The 18,700-nt window shown below is 43.0% G+C and overlaps 1 protein-coding gene across 1 annotated transcript in view; it reads left to right on the forward strand.

The window, feature by feature from the left end:
* Positions 1-1,209: 1,209 nt before the first annotated feature.
* The window catches only part of LOC128425390 (matrix metalloproteinase-17), a 28,471-nt gene continuing 10,980 nt past the window's right edge, over positions 1,210-18,700 (forward strand). Inside the window, exons 1-5 of the mRNA XM_053411980.1 lie at positions 1,210-1,264; positions 2,225-2,360; positions 11,653-11,939; positions 18,131-18,307; positions 18,391-18,493. Coding sequence (XP_053267955.1) covers positions 1,225-1,264; positions 2,225-2,360; positions 11,653-11,939; positions 18,131-18,307; positions 18,391-18,493 — 743 coding nt within the window. The 5' untranslated portion in view covers positions 1,210-1,224. The remainder of the gene's footprint in view (positions 1,265-2,224; positions 2,361-11,652; positions 11,940-18,130; positions 18,308-18,390; positions 18,494-18,700) is intronic.

Raw genomic sequence — 18,700 nt, forward strand, 5'->3', positions numbered from 1 at the left:
ACTGACCCCTGTGTTTCATATTGTCTTATCATCCCCACCATGTCACTTCATCAGTATTCTGTAAACTCCCTGTTTGTTAAGCAAAGCCAAGCATGAGGAGGCGAATATCATCAACATGAAGACTTTTGACAAACTGAAGTTAATGGGATTTTCACAGTGTTGTCGGTGTGATGTTTGCCTCGGTATCGATCTGTGTCATTCGTCTCAGTTGAGCGCCGATCAAGAATCCGTTAAAAAACCTGAGTGGCTGTTAGATCACGGAGAGGTAGAGCTGAGAGAGGGAGGATGGAGAGAGAGAGAGAGAGATAGAAACAGAAAGAAAGAGGAGCAGCCGGAATCAATTAAAAGAAGAAAGAGAGGGAATTTGGCCGTAATTGGAACAGATGATAATTGAAAGTAGAAGGGAAATAGTTCCAGAGCTTCTATGGATAAATATCCCTTTTTTAATATAAGCAACCAAAGGAAAGTCTCTTGAACATTTTTACACAATTTGCAATGATGTGGAACAGTGGGAGTTTATGAAATATTATTGATTGCAAGTTGAACAATACGCGAAAAACAAAACTGACAGTAATCAGAATATTGGTATTAAACCACAGACTTTATATACAGCTGGGCAACGTGTCTCTACTTCCTCCCATTGTATAGAAGTGAAGCCAAAAATATCCAACATAAGAAGGCGAATCAACTATCTAACTAGAATCAAACTTACTGGAAAATGAAACACTCTAATATTCATCAGTGTTTTAAAACTACCTAAAATAATAAAAAAAACATTTTTTAGAAGAATCTTGTTGACCTTAATTTCGCTGCCTTTTGCTTTTTAGTTTGGCCCATGTCCAATCTGCCAACTTACATTGATTTTGACTCTGTTCCTTCTCAGTGCTTCTTTAAAACATCCTTTATTTTTTAGTCCTTTATTGTCTGTTGTTCCAGACAAGAGCACGAACCAGTCGCACACAGACACAAAGCTCTCACAAATCCTGGCTGCTCACACGTGTACAGACACTGAATCCACAGAGCGTAAACATCAACAGGTGTCTCGACCGTCTCAGCGGCTGTGGAATACTTGGAGTCATTGAAATGCCTGCGACGACCCTTGACCTCTGCTTCTGCTGTTTCCCTCTGTAGGACTGGCTGAGCAGGTTTGGCTACCTCCCGCCCCCCGACCCAGTGACTGGGCAGCTGCAGACCAAGGAGGCCCTGACCAAGGCCATCAAAGCCATGCAGAGGTTCGGAGGCCTGAAGGAAACCGGAGTCTTCGGTACGTGGGCTGTGTTTTGCTTCGAGGAGGGAGAGCTCCCCTTGATGGAAGCACAATGTGTGTGTTTTTGCTGTGTCACGACAATGTGTGGGTGTGAGAGGATGAATTGTGCTTTGATGTGAAGTGCACCTGGGGATAAAATGCCAGACATGCCCCACAATGTAGTGCAACATCGCGCAATCCAGCTGACAGCAAACACAAAGTACGGCTTTTGGGAAAGTGCCACCGAGTTGAATCGATATCATCGTGACACAACCGCCGAACATTAGAACATTAGTCAAATTTATTTCACGCCTTTTTCTGCTGGGTTGCATAACATTGCAATGACGTCTAAACACACTGGGACAGCTTGTAAACACCAATCACCCGCTGTCACACACACACACACACACACACACACACACGTGGGCCGGAATGACAGCCCTGCACCATGTGACTGATAACAGTGGCATCTGTAATACTGAATAACGGCATATTGATTAGTTTATTTCCTCATTTATATACTGTACACATCGTTTCTCATAAATAACTTCCAGCCTCACTCACATTTACGCGCCACAATCCTCCTTTACAAGCGACATCATTCTCTGACCCGACGTGTACGACTACAGACAGAGAGCCTGATGCTATCTGTGATTGATTCTAAAATAGTGCACTGGTGTAAGCAAGTGTAACTTCTGGCCTGAATAGCAGCATGTCGGAGCTAAGTGTGAATGTAAAAGGGGTTTTCATACATAGCATGTATGATTCAATGGCCTCTCACAACCTCTGTTAAATGCACATATGTGAGGACACAGCTACTGAAGTGAGGTTTATTCCTTAAACTCTTACATTTTCCACTAGAGGAAACCACTTTATGTTAAATAAAATCTTTAGCTATTTGTCAAGTGTGTTTTATTTCTAGGATGCCTGTATAATAACCCCCCCCCCCATCACATGCTCTTCTCTGCCCGTCTTTAGACCCTGCCACACTGGGTCTAATGAAAACACCCAGATGTTCTCTGCCAGATGTGTCTGAGGCCGAGGGGACGGTGGGCCGCAGCAAACGAAGCGCGACCCCTCAGAACAAATGGAATAAGAGGCATCTCTCCTGGAGGTAGGGATGAGTTTAGTGCACATTGACTGGATGCAATGACGAAACACCTCGAAAGAGTCAAATAATCCAGAATCCTGGATGTCAAATGTCAAATGCTTTGGAAATATGTGATGCAGAGATACTGTTGGTCAAGTGCTTTGAACCATACTGAACCAAATCATGAATTATTTACATGTGAAGTAAATCATTAAGTATTTACATGTGAAGTAAATCATTAAGTATTTACATCTGTAGTTGTGAAGAATGAAGCTTCACAGAGATGTGACCACTGAGTCGATGAGATCTCATCATGAACACCATGGTGGTTTCTTCACAAACAATATAACGAGCTCATCAGTCAAATTCTTGTGTTGATATACTCATTTAATTTATGTACTTAAGTACAATTTTATTGATCTCAAAACAGTGAGATCTAACAGCGGAAACTCAAGAGACTCTTTCAGTCTCATTACAAACAACAATAGGAATGACCTGTGCAGTAGTGTTTCCATTTTATTCTACTTTATACTTTTTCCTCTTTAATAATTCAGATATTGAATTGCACAACATTCATTTTAGATTTGTACTTAATAGTTTAGTTTGCAGATTCACCTTATTCATACACAATTAAGTCAACAAATAAATGATTATATGCAATTATGGATTAAGGATCCCAGCAGTAGCTCAAGTGGTTATAATTACATTTACCATCAACAGCACCATTAGAATATAAATGAATCCATCCATGATCAAAATCCAATAATCTAATACAAATAGTATAAAGATATTCTAACGTTCACCTGCACTATGTGGTTCGGCTTCTGTGAAATCTAAGTAGTACTGCTGTACATTTACTTTTGATATTTGTTGTTTTCATTGTGATAATATCTTTCTGTGAGATCTCTGACACGATTCCTTGTGTCTCACATGTCATCAAAGATTTATAAGATCATAGCTGAGATTTGAGCCACGAAACCTCTGCTGAAAATGAAAAACTATTCCTCCCACAATTTCAGACACAAATAAACCACATGCTTATTAGTCTGATTCTGTTCTAATATTTACCGCCGTGTTTCAGTGTTTGTTTGTCAGTGAAGTTCAGTCCGTGTCGAATGAGAGCCGGTTCTCTCTCTGCCTCGGCTCATCCCATTATTGCACTGCAGGGAACTCGGAGTCATAAAGCATTACAGCTTTTTGCCACTTTTCTCTCCATCTGTGCAGCCCTTGATAAATTGCATTAGGTGGCTCTTCCTCAAGGCGGAGATGTGTAGTTTCTGGATCAATTTTTGGCTCAGAGGAAGAGCATTGTGTTTAGAGTGGCGTGCTGGTTAGAGAGACTGGCAGGAAGTGCTTCTCTCCTCTCAGATGTACAAAGAAACACACTCCTGTCGCTGTGTAAATAGAATATATAATAATTTACAACACTTCAGCAAGAGAAATGCATGGAATACAGAGTTATTGTTAGACATACTTACTTATTGCATCTCCTGCATCTGTGTAACTCCTAAAGATCAAGAGTCATTCTGCGGGTTATACAGTTCATGATGAAATAATGTGTTCATGTTAAGTGCAGTTGGAACATCTGTCGGGGAAACAGCTTAGTGCTCCACAGCAGAGGACGAGGAACATATGCTTGGTCCTGTGCTCGTTCACACACACACACACACGTCATCAGCGTTGAAACAATGAGGAGATGATGTGCGCTGCTGGTGCGGTGGCGAGCTCGGATATGTCGCGTGTGCAAATGTGTCCTAACACAACACAACGCATGACTGGACAAACAAACGTATGCAAACACACAGGAACACAACAAAATTCAAAACACATCTATCTGCTTGTGGTGACTTGTGTTTCCCTCCGTGTTGCGTCTCCTCCATCTGGTGAGAGGTGGTTGATCAGGATTAGTGTCATTACACTAGCCTACTTCTGATGAAGATCTCCCAGCTGATCTCTTTAAACCATTCATGGGCTTGAACGTCTCACGATTACATCCCACTGTTGTTGATACAAAGAGCAATCACCTTATGGCTCTAGCTTATCGACGACAGGACTCCATGAAGCCAAATTACCCTGATTGCCCCCTTGTGGCTGACTGCAGTATAAGTCATAAACCCCTGCATCCTCCGTGTTAGCTGATTGGACATAGACCACCTTAAAATGTCAAAATACACTTAGAATACATTATTCTCAAAAATGGTTTAATAATCAAGTAAATCTGGCTTTAGTTCACTTATTTGAAGTCATAAAAGGGGCGTGAAGCATAATGATTGACACTGGAGACTGACTTGTGATTGGTCAAGAATCATATTATCGTCAGAGCCTTAAACGCCATCACTACTGCGCAGACTTTGGCTCCAAATGGTCGAATGGGAGGAAGTGGAGACGTTTCATCCATCTTTATATAAAGTCGATGCTTATTACCAACTGAAATTATGTAGTCACTTTGAATTGCAGCCTCTGTTTGCATCCTTCGGCTGAATTTTACTTGTTGTGCCAATTAGTAAATAACAGCAAGATAATGTGCTGAACTAACAGGAACATTTAAGCCACAAACCACCTGTGACACATCTTGGCTCTGTGCTCCTGCATGATTTGTTACATCATCAAGTAGCTCTCTCTCTCTCAGCTTATACAGAGTTTTTATGGCTCAGCTGGTTCTTGCTGCAAGTGTTGTAGCTGCAAAGTTTCTAATTATTCATGACAGGTATGAAAACTCAACCTGAGGACAAGTAACAGCTGCAGAATGTGTTGCAGATTTAATGTGCGCTAACGAGCTAATAACAAGGTGAAAGCAAGAAAGCTCTGGTAGAGAGGATCTGTTTCATTTGGTAACATTTGATATGATGATGCGTCGCAGGTCTCTTTCTCTCTGATTTACTTTCATTATTATCCTCCCGCTGGTGTTGAGCCACCTTTTTCACCAGTGTAAGAGTCTAAACTGCTTTGGTTCAGTGGAGGATCGGGCTGTTTACAGCTGACAGGCCACCACGGCTCCTCAGTCGAGCGCGGTGCTGCTCCACAAGCTGCAGTGCGTACCTGACAGCAGGAACCGACAGGTAGACTGTGAGAGCCCTGGCAATGAGGATGTGTGGGGCCGAGATGCTGTTTGTTAAGAAAGGAAGTTTGGTTTGTAAGTGTGTGTCCTGCAAACTAACATCATGACCAAGCTGCTTTGCTAAGAGTTGTTTTTCTCTTTTGGTTTACAAAGACCAAATGACCTTTTGTCCAATTCCAGACACATGAACTCTAATCAGGTCGATGTGGGTTTGCGAGATTGTTGCCAAAAGTAGCCAAAATTCCCAATGTGAACCTGATGTATTTAAAAATTTTATAAAAGATATACAAGCAGCAGTAGGTTGCCATATATATACCGAGCAGAATGCATGTGGGTACACAGCGTACGTAGCAGTGATCTGTTCAGTGGACGAGCACTAGTCAAACAAGTGTTTACTCACCCGAGGGAAAGTCTTAGGTTTTATTTTGCCCAGACCAACTTGCAGCTAAGGAGAATGGGACACACACACACAGGTCTGATGGGGCCAAAGCAACAAGAGGGATGAGCTGAGGAGGCTAATGGAGCTCAGGTAGGACAGAGGGGGAAGCAAAATGAAGCAAGCTGCCGAGGGAAAGCAGAACATCGGGGCACTGGAGGATTGAAAGAAAACAGGTCAATAGACAGGAACCCTCAGCTGATGGGAGGGGCTGTAAAAGCAGAAAATAGAGAATCCACGTCCAGCAAGACGAGCATCAGGCTACAAACTCTACGAAGAAATAAGCTGCTATATTGGTTTATCATTGTTATTTATGGTTATTAGCGCTTTGCATTGAACAATCCTGCAAAACCTTTGATTTACATACAGTGTTTTAGCCATGATGCTCGAGATAGCATCAAGAATCAAATATCTAAATAGCTATTAGATGTATTTCCATGAAATAACAGATATTCACAACCCCTCACCTGAACGCTCAGGTTTTTTAAATCTGTAGTCTGAGCCCAGCTTTAGTTTAAGTTTGACCAAGGTTACAGTTACCTCAGCCTCTGGCTGCAGGTGCTGGGCTGGTCCATCCCTCTTCAGTGAAGGGAGAGAGTCTTCTGCTCCACACGGGTTTGCAGCAGCAGAAGTTAAGACTCAGACTTGGAGAGGGGACTCAGAGTTCAGAGGGATGAATCACTTGTCCCCGGGGGCAGGATGGTTGTGGCGTATTGATAACAAATTACCTGGTGACTCTGTCCTTGCAGCCATTGCCTTGCTGCAATAATCTGCCACATCCACCCACCAGAGGCTTTCAGGCTGAGGTGCAGAACATTGTTTTGTTGGGGATGTGATTTTTGCACAGAGGTTCTCTCTCTCTCTCTGGGTGTCTCTCTGTGGAAACCCTGGTGGCAGCGCTCCAGCATCCCACTGCACAGAGACAGTTGTTAGGGAGTGAACATCTGCTTCAGGGGACCAGCATGCACCCTGCTGTAAGGACCCGCTGTTTTATGACTGGAACATTTTTCAATTTTTTCCTTCTCTCTTCGCCGTAACACTGCCAAACTACTGCTGCCAATCATCTCGCCTCTCAGCTCGGCCCCGCTCGGCTTTGAGAATTAACCTGTCTTTTCAGTCCAGTGAAGCCACCTTTCCACGCACAGCTCTCACATTTGTGGAACAGCCCAAAGCGGCCAAGAGTTTCTGCAAACTGAGATACCCATGAACTCTTGAATTTCTCAGCCTGGATCTCCTGCCATGAAACAGATGGTGAATTTATTGGGCTTTTTTTTATTATAAACACTTGTGGATCTATAGATTTCATATTCAGACAGGTTTCCATATGGTGTAATTTATCAAAAGAGCAACGTTGATATTTCATACAGAGCGGCTGTCTCAGGAGTGTAATTGACTTTATATATTCTTGAATCCAGATTAATGTATAATATCGTTTCCTTATGGACCTTTCCCTTTCCATATAAGTCATAAGCGGCTGCCAAGCTGATTCCCGAAGTGGAGGAATCTTCGCTTACACACTCAAAAAACTTCAACAACAATCTCACAACTTTTACCCTCTACAGTCGACTGCGCTCTTTATTCTGCTTCAAGGTCCCTGCACTGCCGGCGCCACACAGAGAAGATTCATATTCATCAGCAACAGATAAAGCTGGAAGGAAGCGAGTTGTGCTCAGATACTTTCAATCAGTTCAAAGTTTCTGGAGGAGGAACATGGATCCACAGACGTGGGTGTAAAGTTGGTGCGGAACAAAAAAGATGCAATATTTGAATTGGACTGTTGTTATTTCTCAGATCTGATCTGACCAGGATTATTGATACAGTGAAATGTGCCATGGAGCCTGTGGTGATGAATCCCCATCAATCCCCATAGGACATATTTCTACGTTCAGCTTAAGACCTTGATTTCGTACCGATTTTCAAAAGGTGGAAGTTTGACATCTCTCAGATAAGAAGTAGAACTTTCTATAATAATTCATCTGCTCTACAACTGTGAAAAAAACTCTCAACAAGTATTTCGGTAACAAGAAAACTAGATGAACATCGACTTGGAATAATGTAAAAATTTGAATGCATTAGATGTGCAGCCCATTGAGATTTACTCTGTTATTATACTTGTAATGTTGCTTCAGCTCTATGGATTGTCTTGTGTGTGGTCTGCTTCACGATGGACAGATGTTAATTTGCTCATAAAACCCATTCCCGAACCTTCCCCTCCTCTTATTTATTAGAAGTCAAATACATTTTAGCCCTAAAAGCTTTTCTCTTCTCACAAGTCGATGGTTTTTAGACCGGGGGAAATTAGCAGAGACCAGAACCTTAAATAACCAATTTATCAGAACTAAGCACACCACACTTTAAAAGAAAGAAAAAGTAATTTGGTCCTTTCAAATTAAAAGCAAGTCGGAGGGTTTCTATTTAACTATGTGATGAAGAAGACAGAAAAAGACATGTCTAGATATTATTTTCGTAGTTTTTTATCAAGATAATTATCAAAATCGTCTGATTACTGACCCCAGTTTCCCATCATGCCCTTTTCCTCTCCATCTCAAACACCCATTTCCTCTTCTTGCTCGCTGTCTGTCAGTTAAACACCACAGAGGAAGATCATGTCATTTCTGCCGACTCAGTAGTGTCCGGGGCTTCTTGGATGTAAGCAGCTCGCTCTTTATGCAGGTATTAGATTTGATTGATGTGCACACGTCTAACAGCACTCTCTCTCTGTTCTCTGGTATTTACTTGCGAGTCAGCGATGCAGACTCAGGAGCTCTGCTGCAGCTAAACAACCCCTCGGCCACGCTCCGGCTGATGACTCCTTCTTTCTGCTGCAGCCAGAAACCCTTGGATCTGCACTTTTCTCTCCTCTCAAACGCTGCTGGCTCTCGTGATTATAACTCTCTAATCGCTCATCAGTCACGCTTCGATCACACAGACCAGGATCATCCACAGGTTCATCATTCTTCAGAGATGAGCTGGGAAAACCGTGGAATGATACGAGCGCTGCGTTGCTCCCCACAAACACTCGACCACAACTTTTTACCGTCATCATTTGTTCCCGGTGAGTCGTCGCCCAGCCCGTGAATAAATGTCCCATTTTGTTGCACCCAAAGAAGTCACAAACTATTTAATATATGTTTTTATAGTCAGACAACTCGGCTGGATTGGGTTATTAAATACATTGGTGAAGCTGCAATGAATTTACTGACATGATTTAATAGTAGATGAGATGAAGTAGATTTGAACAGGCTGTCAATGTAATGGCAGAGTTTGCAGTATTTCCTCTACACATCTATGTGAAGTAAAATAATTATAATTATAAAGTTGTTATTAGATAAATATATCTGCTCAGTTCACTTGTGGAATACAGTGAAATATCAGTTCCCCACTAGTTCGTAAGAATTCGTAAGAAACACATTTCATGGAATTTTGTTTTATTTTGAGCCAATATGTAGATGAACTGCTACATCAGCTCCCTCTTCACCAGGGTGACGTGACAGGAAAGGGATTCTTCACTGCTGCTGTTGATTCCCATCACATTCACAAACATGAACAGAGACAATGCGTCCTCTGTGGAGGAGGCAGAGTCCGAGGACCTGGAAGGAGCCTCATCCATAAACATGGCGCTGGCAAAGGTCAGCGAGGTGGTGCAGCAGCTCCGTGGTGGCTACGCGTCCGGTGTGGATTTGCTTTGGTGTCCTGACCTCCATGCAGCATCAGGGTCACGTGAAGGTCAGGACAGTGCCTGGGTGATGGCTCGTAATCGTTTTAACCTGGGGGACATCCTGGCTAACATCTGACATATTAGCCATCGGGGCCAATTTTGTTCAGTATGTTGCAAAAGGACACTTCTCTTGTGGAATCAGGGAGACGGGGATCGAACCCGACCTCTGAACCGAAACCTTCTGGGTTAGAGGACAACCCGTTCCATCTCCTGAGCCACAGCCACAAGAAGTGAATTAAAACAGAATGAACGTTTGACTGAGCTGGAATTCCTTGTCATCGCATCACAATCTTTTAAGTCTGACAGAAGAACAACTATTGTAAATTTCCTTTTAATAAAGATTTGAAGGTTTGATTAAAACCTAATCGATAGCGATCAACTTGTAAGATTGAGAAAGTGACGAGATCCCTGTCACCGTCTGTTAACTTCATCAAATACAAGGGAGGCGCCACAGAGAGGAGCGACACCTGCTTCATTCTCCTTGCTCCTGCTGTCTCCTTATGTAAACACCAGCCGCTCCCTGGGACTGTTCTCCTTTATATGAGATGCAGGACAGGGACGCCTCGACCTTGCAGGACTTACCTACAATTGCACACACACACACACACACACACACACACACTCACACAAGACAACACATACATTTAGATGCATACTTACGCTCTAACCAAGACGTGCACGCAGCCTCTCCTTCTTTCTCTCTTAGAAACATTCTCACACACACACACACACACACACACACAAACACCCTCGTCTGTCTGAATTAGGACTAATAAGCAGGTGAATTGTCTGTGGAGTTTGAGCTATTTGCTGTGACCTTGGCTGTAGCAGTGGTTTGCAGTGAGGGACGTGCATTCACTCAGTATGAGTAAGTGGACAGTGTGGGCACATGTTTGTGAGCATGAAAAATTCATCCTTACTGTCCAGCACTGGTCTCCCCTCGGGATAGAATAGAATCTGAATTCGATTCCGAAACGGCCCCGTGGCATGCATTTTCATTTTAATGAGGAGAATCCCATTTTATTGTGGCTGTAAGCTCATGTTGCTTCTGTGTCTCTGTGTGTTGTTAATAAAAAACTTTATTTGTTAACTGATTAATGGATAAACAGCACGAATGTATAATCGAGTTTACAGTAAAATTCTTTACCATGTACAATCTATAGTCTGATATTTTTAAGTGTGTGAACTTAAATGCTGAACATGGGTACAAGTAATAAAGTGAGGATTTACTGGGGGGGGGGGTTCTGGCAGACGAAAGCCTGAGGGCAAAGAGGGAACGAGGGTTTTTCAGGCAGGTTAGTAGAGAAGGCAGAGCTGTGATCGGGGGATTGAGTGGGAGCGGTAGACCAGTAAAGATGAGCTGGTTATGGTGAAGGGTTATGAGGTTATCCTGAAGGGAGTAAATTACACTTTAATTACAAATCCCATTTTTATAGAGGTAACCAGGTTTTTTCTCTTTTTTATTCCTTCAGATGTTTTATTTTATAATCACAGAGAATATTCAAGTTTTTTATTTCGTGTGAATTTGTTTTTTTCTTCATAAATTTACCACTTTAATGTTTTTAAATTCTCTTTCAATATTACCCCCACTCAAATTCTCTTCCTTTCCACATTGTGTGTGTGTGTGTGTGTGTGTTGTGTGTGTGTTTTGTGTTGTGTGTACTATATGTTAAAGTAACTTTATATCTTTTATTTGCAGTAAAAAAAAAAGAATAAAACTTTCACTGCCTTTTTCAAAGTAAAATAAATTCTTTGAAACATGATTCAGCTCCTATCTACTTCTGTTGTGTTCCTTCTTTAACACTCACTCCAGTGTATGAGACAAATCCTTTTTCTGCCTAAATACAGAAAAAGAAATGTGAGGAGCGATTGTTCTTTCACTGACGGAGCCTTTGACGAGTTTTGTACCAAATCAGACTTTTATTTCATCTTTATTTGCTGCAGCACAAAGGACCACAAAGCTTCACAAAAATCATCTCAAGTTGTTCTACATGCTGAAAGATGTGCCTGGAGAGGAAGAGGTTTTTAAGGAGCTTGTTTAACACGACGGATCAAGTGTGAGGAAACTAACGTCCACTGCTTCTCTCTCCCTCTCTCCTCTCAGAGTGAGGACCTTCCCTAAGGATTCAGCCGGACTGGGCAGGGACACCGTTCGAGCCCTGATGTACTACGCCTTGAAAGTCTGGAGCGACATCGCGCCGCTCAACTTCCACGAGGTGGCCGGCAGCGACGCGGACATTCAGATCGACTTCACCAAGGCCGACCACGACGATGGGTATCCGTTTGACGGGCCGGGCGGCACCGTGGCACACGCGTTCTTCCCCGGGGAGAGGTTCACCGCCGGGGACACGCACTTTGACGACGACGAGGCGTGGACCTTCAGATCGCCAGGTGAGGAAATGTCAAGAGCTGTACGCACACACTTGAATGTGCATGTGTGATATTGATTGATGGACACTAGAAAGAAGACGTTGGAAGGTAGTACTGAATATAGGGGACTGTAAGAGAGAGGCGGTGGTCTAGTGGCAGAAACTTGGACTATGGGCAGAGAAGGTCTCTGGTTCGTCTCTGGTTCGACTCCACGGAGAGACTACAAAAGATGAACCTGGATTGATCTGTCCAAAAATCCAAGAGTCTCCCTACCCTGTCTAGTGCCTCTGAGCAAGGCACCTTACTCCCCCAACATCTGCTCCCCGAGCGCTGTACATGGCTGCTCACTGCTCTGTGTGTACTGCACCAGATGGTGCAGTACACATAGGGAGATTAAATCTCCCTATGTGCATGAGTGTGCCTTTGCATGACTGTGCATGTGTTTGGGACGAATAAATGCATCTTTCTTTCTTCTTTCTTAAGGACGTTTTTTAGAAGATAACTGTGGAAATGTCCAGAAAATTGTGTGTCTGGACAGTTTCTGCAGTTTGCTTTTCAGATGTGAGGAACACAGCAGGAGATTGTCAGTATCAGATGTGTTCACAACAACAGGAACATGTCCTGAGTAGAGCAGCAGGAGGCTATATAGTATAAATTACGCTACAGCACATCCCTGCGAAAAGATCTCGAATCTTATTGTCTTTCCAACTAAACATCTTCGTTTGGGTCTTCTATGTTGATGGCACATCTTTTTCAAACTGAGATATTTGTATTGTTTTAGTTTTGTTTTAGAAATGTCCTCAAAATGCCCAAAACTGTGAATTTTTTCCTGTTTTAATCTAGTTTAGTCACCAAATGTGGGAGGCTAACTTGCTTTGACATTCACCTTCTCACGTGCAGCCCCTGCGGGAAATTGCAGAGAAACATCCTGAGTCCAGTGCTTGTTAGTTAAAGTCTTAAGCTGCTGTGAAAATCAAATGTGAAAGCTCCTCAACGCTGTTTGAAACTCTGTGTTTGCCGAGGTGTCTTCATCCAAAACCAGAGCGCTGACGGTGTTATGTGGAGGCCCGCTGTGCTTCCACCTTTTGTTCGTGTTCCAGATTCTGTAATGAATATTTAATGTGTTAGTTCTATCAAATTCTGATACAGGACGCAGCAGGGAATCAAACTGTGGTTAATTGTTATCATGAGCTAATTATGAGGCATAAAAGGTGTCATTTCATTTCCTTTAGTTGCCATAAAAGACACAATCGGTTCTATTGTGCCATTGATTGACTTAGTTTTTTTTTGTGAACAAAGGATGACTGAGCTTACTTGAATGTTCAATTGCAGCACATGGTTGTCACCGCAGTTAGTCTTTTACATTTCTTTACAGATGAATGATTAAGAGGAAAAACAGAGAGAAAAACCACATTTGGACTCAGTTAAGTATTTTTAACTGAGGGTAAAGTGTTGGGTTTGATTTGTGGCGACGAGACGCTGAAAGGATTTCGTCTGTACGAGACCTCGGAGCAGCGCTAATCTGTGATGTCAGGCAACAGCTGCTCCAATGGTAATCGATAACAGAGTGATGTGGACACAATGACACAGAGCTGAGATCTGCAGGGTTGTACATGCACTGTTGTAAAGTGAGAGAACCGTGGTGTCCAGTGAGTGCAGTGAATATTTCCTTTTTGTTCTCCTTTTTGTTTTCCATCCCACTCAAGACACTTAAAGAGAATTACTTCTATATATTACATTTTCATCAGATGGGGTTTCTAGCGGTCTGAGAGCTTCTGCACAAAATTCTCTCGTAAAATATTGTTTAGAACATGGGACAAGATGGAGAATATTGTCCGATGTTCATATGGAGGTTTAATTTTTGGGCCTTTATTTGATAGAGATGGGAAACAGGGGAAATGGGATGCAGTAAGTGGTGAAGCCAGTCGGGAGTCAAACCAGTGACCTCATGATGCATTAACCCAACTGATATGAGCCCAAACCATTTAACCATTCGCCTTATTTGAACCTATAAGGGCACTTTGGAATCTAACGCCCTATGTCGCCGTGTTAAAGAACGTTTATCTGGATCTATGACTAGATTTAAGTGGTTCATCCTCCTTGGGTCATGCACCAGGTAGCGGGGGTCGTTCACTAACCAAAAGGTGGTTGGTTCGATCCCTGACTCTCCTGACAGTTTGTGAATGTTTGATGATATACAAAGTGCTGCTGAAGGAGCGCTGTTTGAATGTGTGTGTGAATGTAAAGCACTGTGAGTGGTCGATAAGGCTGGAAAAACACTAAATAAATACTATTATATTTACCAACACCCCTCAACAAGCTTTAATGGAAATCGGTTCAGTAGTAATTGAGGAACTCCGCTGACGGACAGAAAAACAATCCCATAAACAAATGGTAATGAAAACAGCGCAACTATGAAATGATTAAGGGAATTTCCACCTCGTGCATTTTTGACATTAAAATGATGCTAACACATTCATGCATCATTAAAAAATACCCGAATATCAAAATATGATGTATTCTGTATGTGTGGATGATACACATGTTTCTTTTCCTGCTTATCCCTTAATGATGACGATGATCAAAGATGAACCTCAGGCTGAGAACTAGACTGCCCGGGGCTCCCAGGCTCTTACTGGTGTCCTCCTCCCTGGAAACGGAGCTGGGAGCTTGTGTCTTGAGTGCGTTTGACTCCGACTCTTCCAGCTGGTGAGGCCGTGACGCAGCGGGGACCTGCGCTCGACTCCATTCTCTTGCCTTTGCCCCTTTTAAAGCGCTGAACCATATGTTGCAGCAGCTCAATCTGCTTCAATCAGACCTCCCAGCAGGCCGGTGGCAGCACATGATGGCTTAATGCTGTAGTAGTTTACAGCGCTAACTGAATAGAAGGGAGTTTGATTAATGGGAGCGGAGCAGTCAGGGAGGAAGGGAGGGCTCAGAGGTGTTTTCTTGTTTTTATGATGCCAATCTACTTCTCTCTCCAAAGGAAGTCTTCCTCAACACAGACAAAAGATGATTTAAACTGAGAAATTAAACAAAGAAAACTCCATCACACTCAAATTACTCAGCCATGAATGGAAGTCGGCCATAGGGTTAAAAAATACGGCTTTTAAAGATAGTTGGTGTTTCTGCTTTCAAGGCTTCTTCCAGTCACAATGATTAAAAAGTCAAACTTTACCTGGGGCTGATAACCCCCCACCCCCCGTTTCTTATGGCCAATCAGTGTCACTGCTTTTATTCTGCTGCTTTTGGTTTGTGTAAAATTCTTCCATTCATCCGTTATCTATTCCCAATCTGTATGTTTTTGGGATTGTGGGAGGAAGCCGGAGAAATCCCACAAAGACGTTGGGAGAACATGCAAACTCCACAGAAAGACCCCAACCTCAGAACCTTTGAGCAAACGTGTCCTTTCACACACTCTTGTAGTTTAATACCAACTCCTCAAATGCCTTCAGCAATTTGGGACTAACCTCTTAACCAATGAGGTCCCTTACTAATGAAAGAATTTGAGATCTTCTCTTATTTTCCTCATGCACTGAAAAGGGATAATAGCTGGGGATAATAGCAATTAACTGTGTAACTCTAAAGTAATGTTCAGTCTGACATTTGGTTCATTTCACAGCTCTCCGAGTGCAGTTTTCATTTCAGATGTGTGCAGCCTTTTATTCTGCTACAATAATCTGATAATTCGCCTTTTTGGACTCTCGCGCCTGCATTGACAGATCTTTGGCCTTTTGGGGGGACGGCACAGAAATGAGCTATTAACCCAGCGCCCACGTAATTATGATACATTTGGGTGCATTCAAACCTGTGATTGGATCACCCAGAATGAAACAGGTCCTCTTATTGAGATATGATGTCTGGAATATACAAAACTTCTACATCGTGATATCCAATAATGGTATATATGGATAATGGCATCCACACAATTATAGTATATGTATGTGGGCCGTCCCTGGATGCAGATATTGCAAGAATTGATTTTGAGGGAGTTCATGAAACTACTTCAGTCTCTGAAGAAAGAGCTCGATCGATACATAAGTTCTTCTGCTAAAATAGTTTTTTCCATAAAAATGAAGATGCCTCAATATTTGTCCCGAAACATAAACTCACAAAAAAATCAATTTTTGTATTAGATTGAAATAATTCCAAAATATTTGTTTGCAGTAGAGTAAGGTTTAGCAGTTAGGTTAGGAGGGGGGTTAGGGTTTGCAGTGGGGTTCGGGGTTACTAGTAGGGTAGGGTTATAAGGGGGGTTAGGGTTACTAGTAGGGTTAGGGGCTAGAAGTAGGGTTACTGAGAGGGTTAGGGTTATAAGGGGGGTTAAGGTTACTAGTAGGGTTAGGGGCTAGAAGTAGGGTTACTAGTAGGGTTAGGTTTATAAGGGGGGTTAGGGTTACTAGTAGGGTTAAGGGCTAGAAGTAGGGTTACTAGTAGGGTTAGGGTTATAAGGGGGGTTAGGGTTACTAGTAGGGTTAAGGGCTAGAAGTAGGGTTACTAGTAGGGTTAGGGTTATAAGGGGGGTTAGGGTTACTAGTAGGGTTAAGGGCTAGAAGTAGGGTTACTAGTAGGGTTAGGGTTATAAGGGGGGGGCTAGGGTAACTAGTAGGATTAAGGGGTAGTAAGCAGATTGACTTATATTAAGCTTTGTTTTGACTTTTGATCTCTGTAGGGAACTGTGATACAACCTTAGAGAGGCAGCTTTTGTATCCTTGAACATTCGCAACAAAAATAAAAATTATAAACCTCAAATGCTCTGATAAAAGGACATTGATTTTAGACTCTTCGCCATACAAAGTCATGCAAGGTCACAGCACTACAGGGACTCGCATCAAAAGAAGAGGATAGCCCTCGGCTAGCTGTGCTCCTGCATCTTTTCCATCTACCGTCTGCTACACTGTCCTTATTAAACTTTCAACCAGATGCTCCAGGCTGTGTTTGTAGCATTCTGGATACATCATGATAAATCCAAGCTCGAGGTAGCCCTTAATATATTGTTTCTACTCTGCTTCAAAGTAATGAGATTTAAAAAAAAAAATGCAATATCCAATAATACCATGAAAAGAGTTGTTCTATCGTGTATAAGTTACTGCTCCTGCCCTGAACAATGCAATAATACAATTTAGCTTCTGTTTACACTTAAGCTCTCTTTCGCTCTCTTTCTTGCTCGCCTCTGTTCTCTCTCTTTCTTTCATGGGTGTCCGACTCGATCAATCTCCTCCATCGACCCAGATTTCTCTCCTTGTCTCTGTCGGCTGGCAGAAGGATTTCTTCTTTCCGTCGACCTCTAAATACGATGACATGGTACCTACTTTGTTCCGAGCTCTTGTTCTCTCACCCTCAATCCTCTCTTATGATCCACCACATGTATCCTCTCTGCACCGTGTGCTCCTGTAGATTAGAGTTAGCATTTGACTTCCGACCGTCCCAGGTGTTTTGAGCGCAAGTGCGCATCTCCAACTGTCCTTTGTCTCCTGCCAGAGCTCGACACCGAGATGTTCCCGAGTCGAGGCCGACAGGAGGTTAACAGAACGCAGGTTTGAACCCAGCCACCCAGGAGCTCTAAGCCAGCTTGGCTCGACACGCTAGCACTCGCGTTTTTGCAAATCTAAATCTCCAAGGCCTGGGTTTTTGTTTTGCTTCGCAGACTCAGACGAGGACTTTTTTGTAGGATTTTCCTTTTTCTTTTTTAGCCGAACATCGAGGGTGAACGTGCTTCAATAACCTGCAGCTTCTTTTAGATGTGGTTTTTTCTCCGCACACAGGTTTTGATTGGCAGCCCAGGGACTCGGGCTGTATTACCATAGTTATCTCACCACACCACATGCCTAGCAGCACTCAAAGCCACCGGAGCTGTCTGTCACGCGTCTGAAGTTGCAAACTTCTAGAGTTCACTCATGAAAGGGATAAACATGCAAACAGGGGTTGTGTTGCTTCTACACGAGACACAGATGTTAAGCAGCAAGGTGATCTCGGCCCAAGTCGAAGCTGACACAGAACTGAAACGTATCAAAAGTGAGAACTATGTTCTTACTGTGAAATCCTTGTTGTTACCTCTGATTCCCCAGAAGCATGAGAGTTCATTTTGAAAAGCTGAGAGTGAGGACGATTTTGAGTTTTGTCATTTATTTCGAGTTCATGTGGTATATTTATGAGTTCTTAATGGACATACAAAACACAGTATCCATCCTCTCTCTCTCCGTCTCCTTCAGACACCCATGGCATGGATCTGTTTGCGGTTGCAGTCCATGAGTTCGGTCACGCCATCGGCCTGGTCCACACCTCCGCCATGGAGTCCATCATGAGGCCGTACTACCAGGGTCCCGTAGGAGACCCTCTGAAATACGACCTGCCCTATGAGGACAAGGTCCGCGTGTGGCAGCTCTACGGTACGAGGGCGCATCAAACAAAACTCCACAGTCACTTTTCTTTTTGTCTGTTCATTTGATCTTTAATCACATTTCCTCCTCAGGGGTCAGAGACTCAGTGTCCCACACCAATCGACCGGCGAACCCCTCGCAGACAGCTGAGCCTCCCGTCCTGCTGGACCTCCCTGAAAACAGATCAACTGTCTTGTAAGTAAATGCTGCGTCTTTTTAATGCAGTTATTCTGCCACTAAAGCGAATGAAATAATCCACTCCAGCCTCTTCATCAACAAAATTCGATTTCCTCCGTTTTTTGTGCCATTCTTCTCAAACACTCACAAGCTCACAATTGATTCTTTTCCAGCCTCCCTCAGGTGATTCTGTCCACTGATGTAGTAAAAAGGTTGGAGCGTCAT

The sequence above is a fragment of the Pleuronectes platessa genome, chromosome 19, assembly GCF_947347685.1.
Source record: "Pleuronectes platessa chromosome 19, fPlePla1.1, whole genome shotgun sequence".
In the NCBI taxonomy this organism is placed as follows: Eukaryota; Metazoa; Chordata; class Actinopteri; order Pleuronectiformes; family Pleuronectidae; genus Pleuronectes; species Pleuronectes platessa.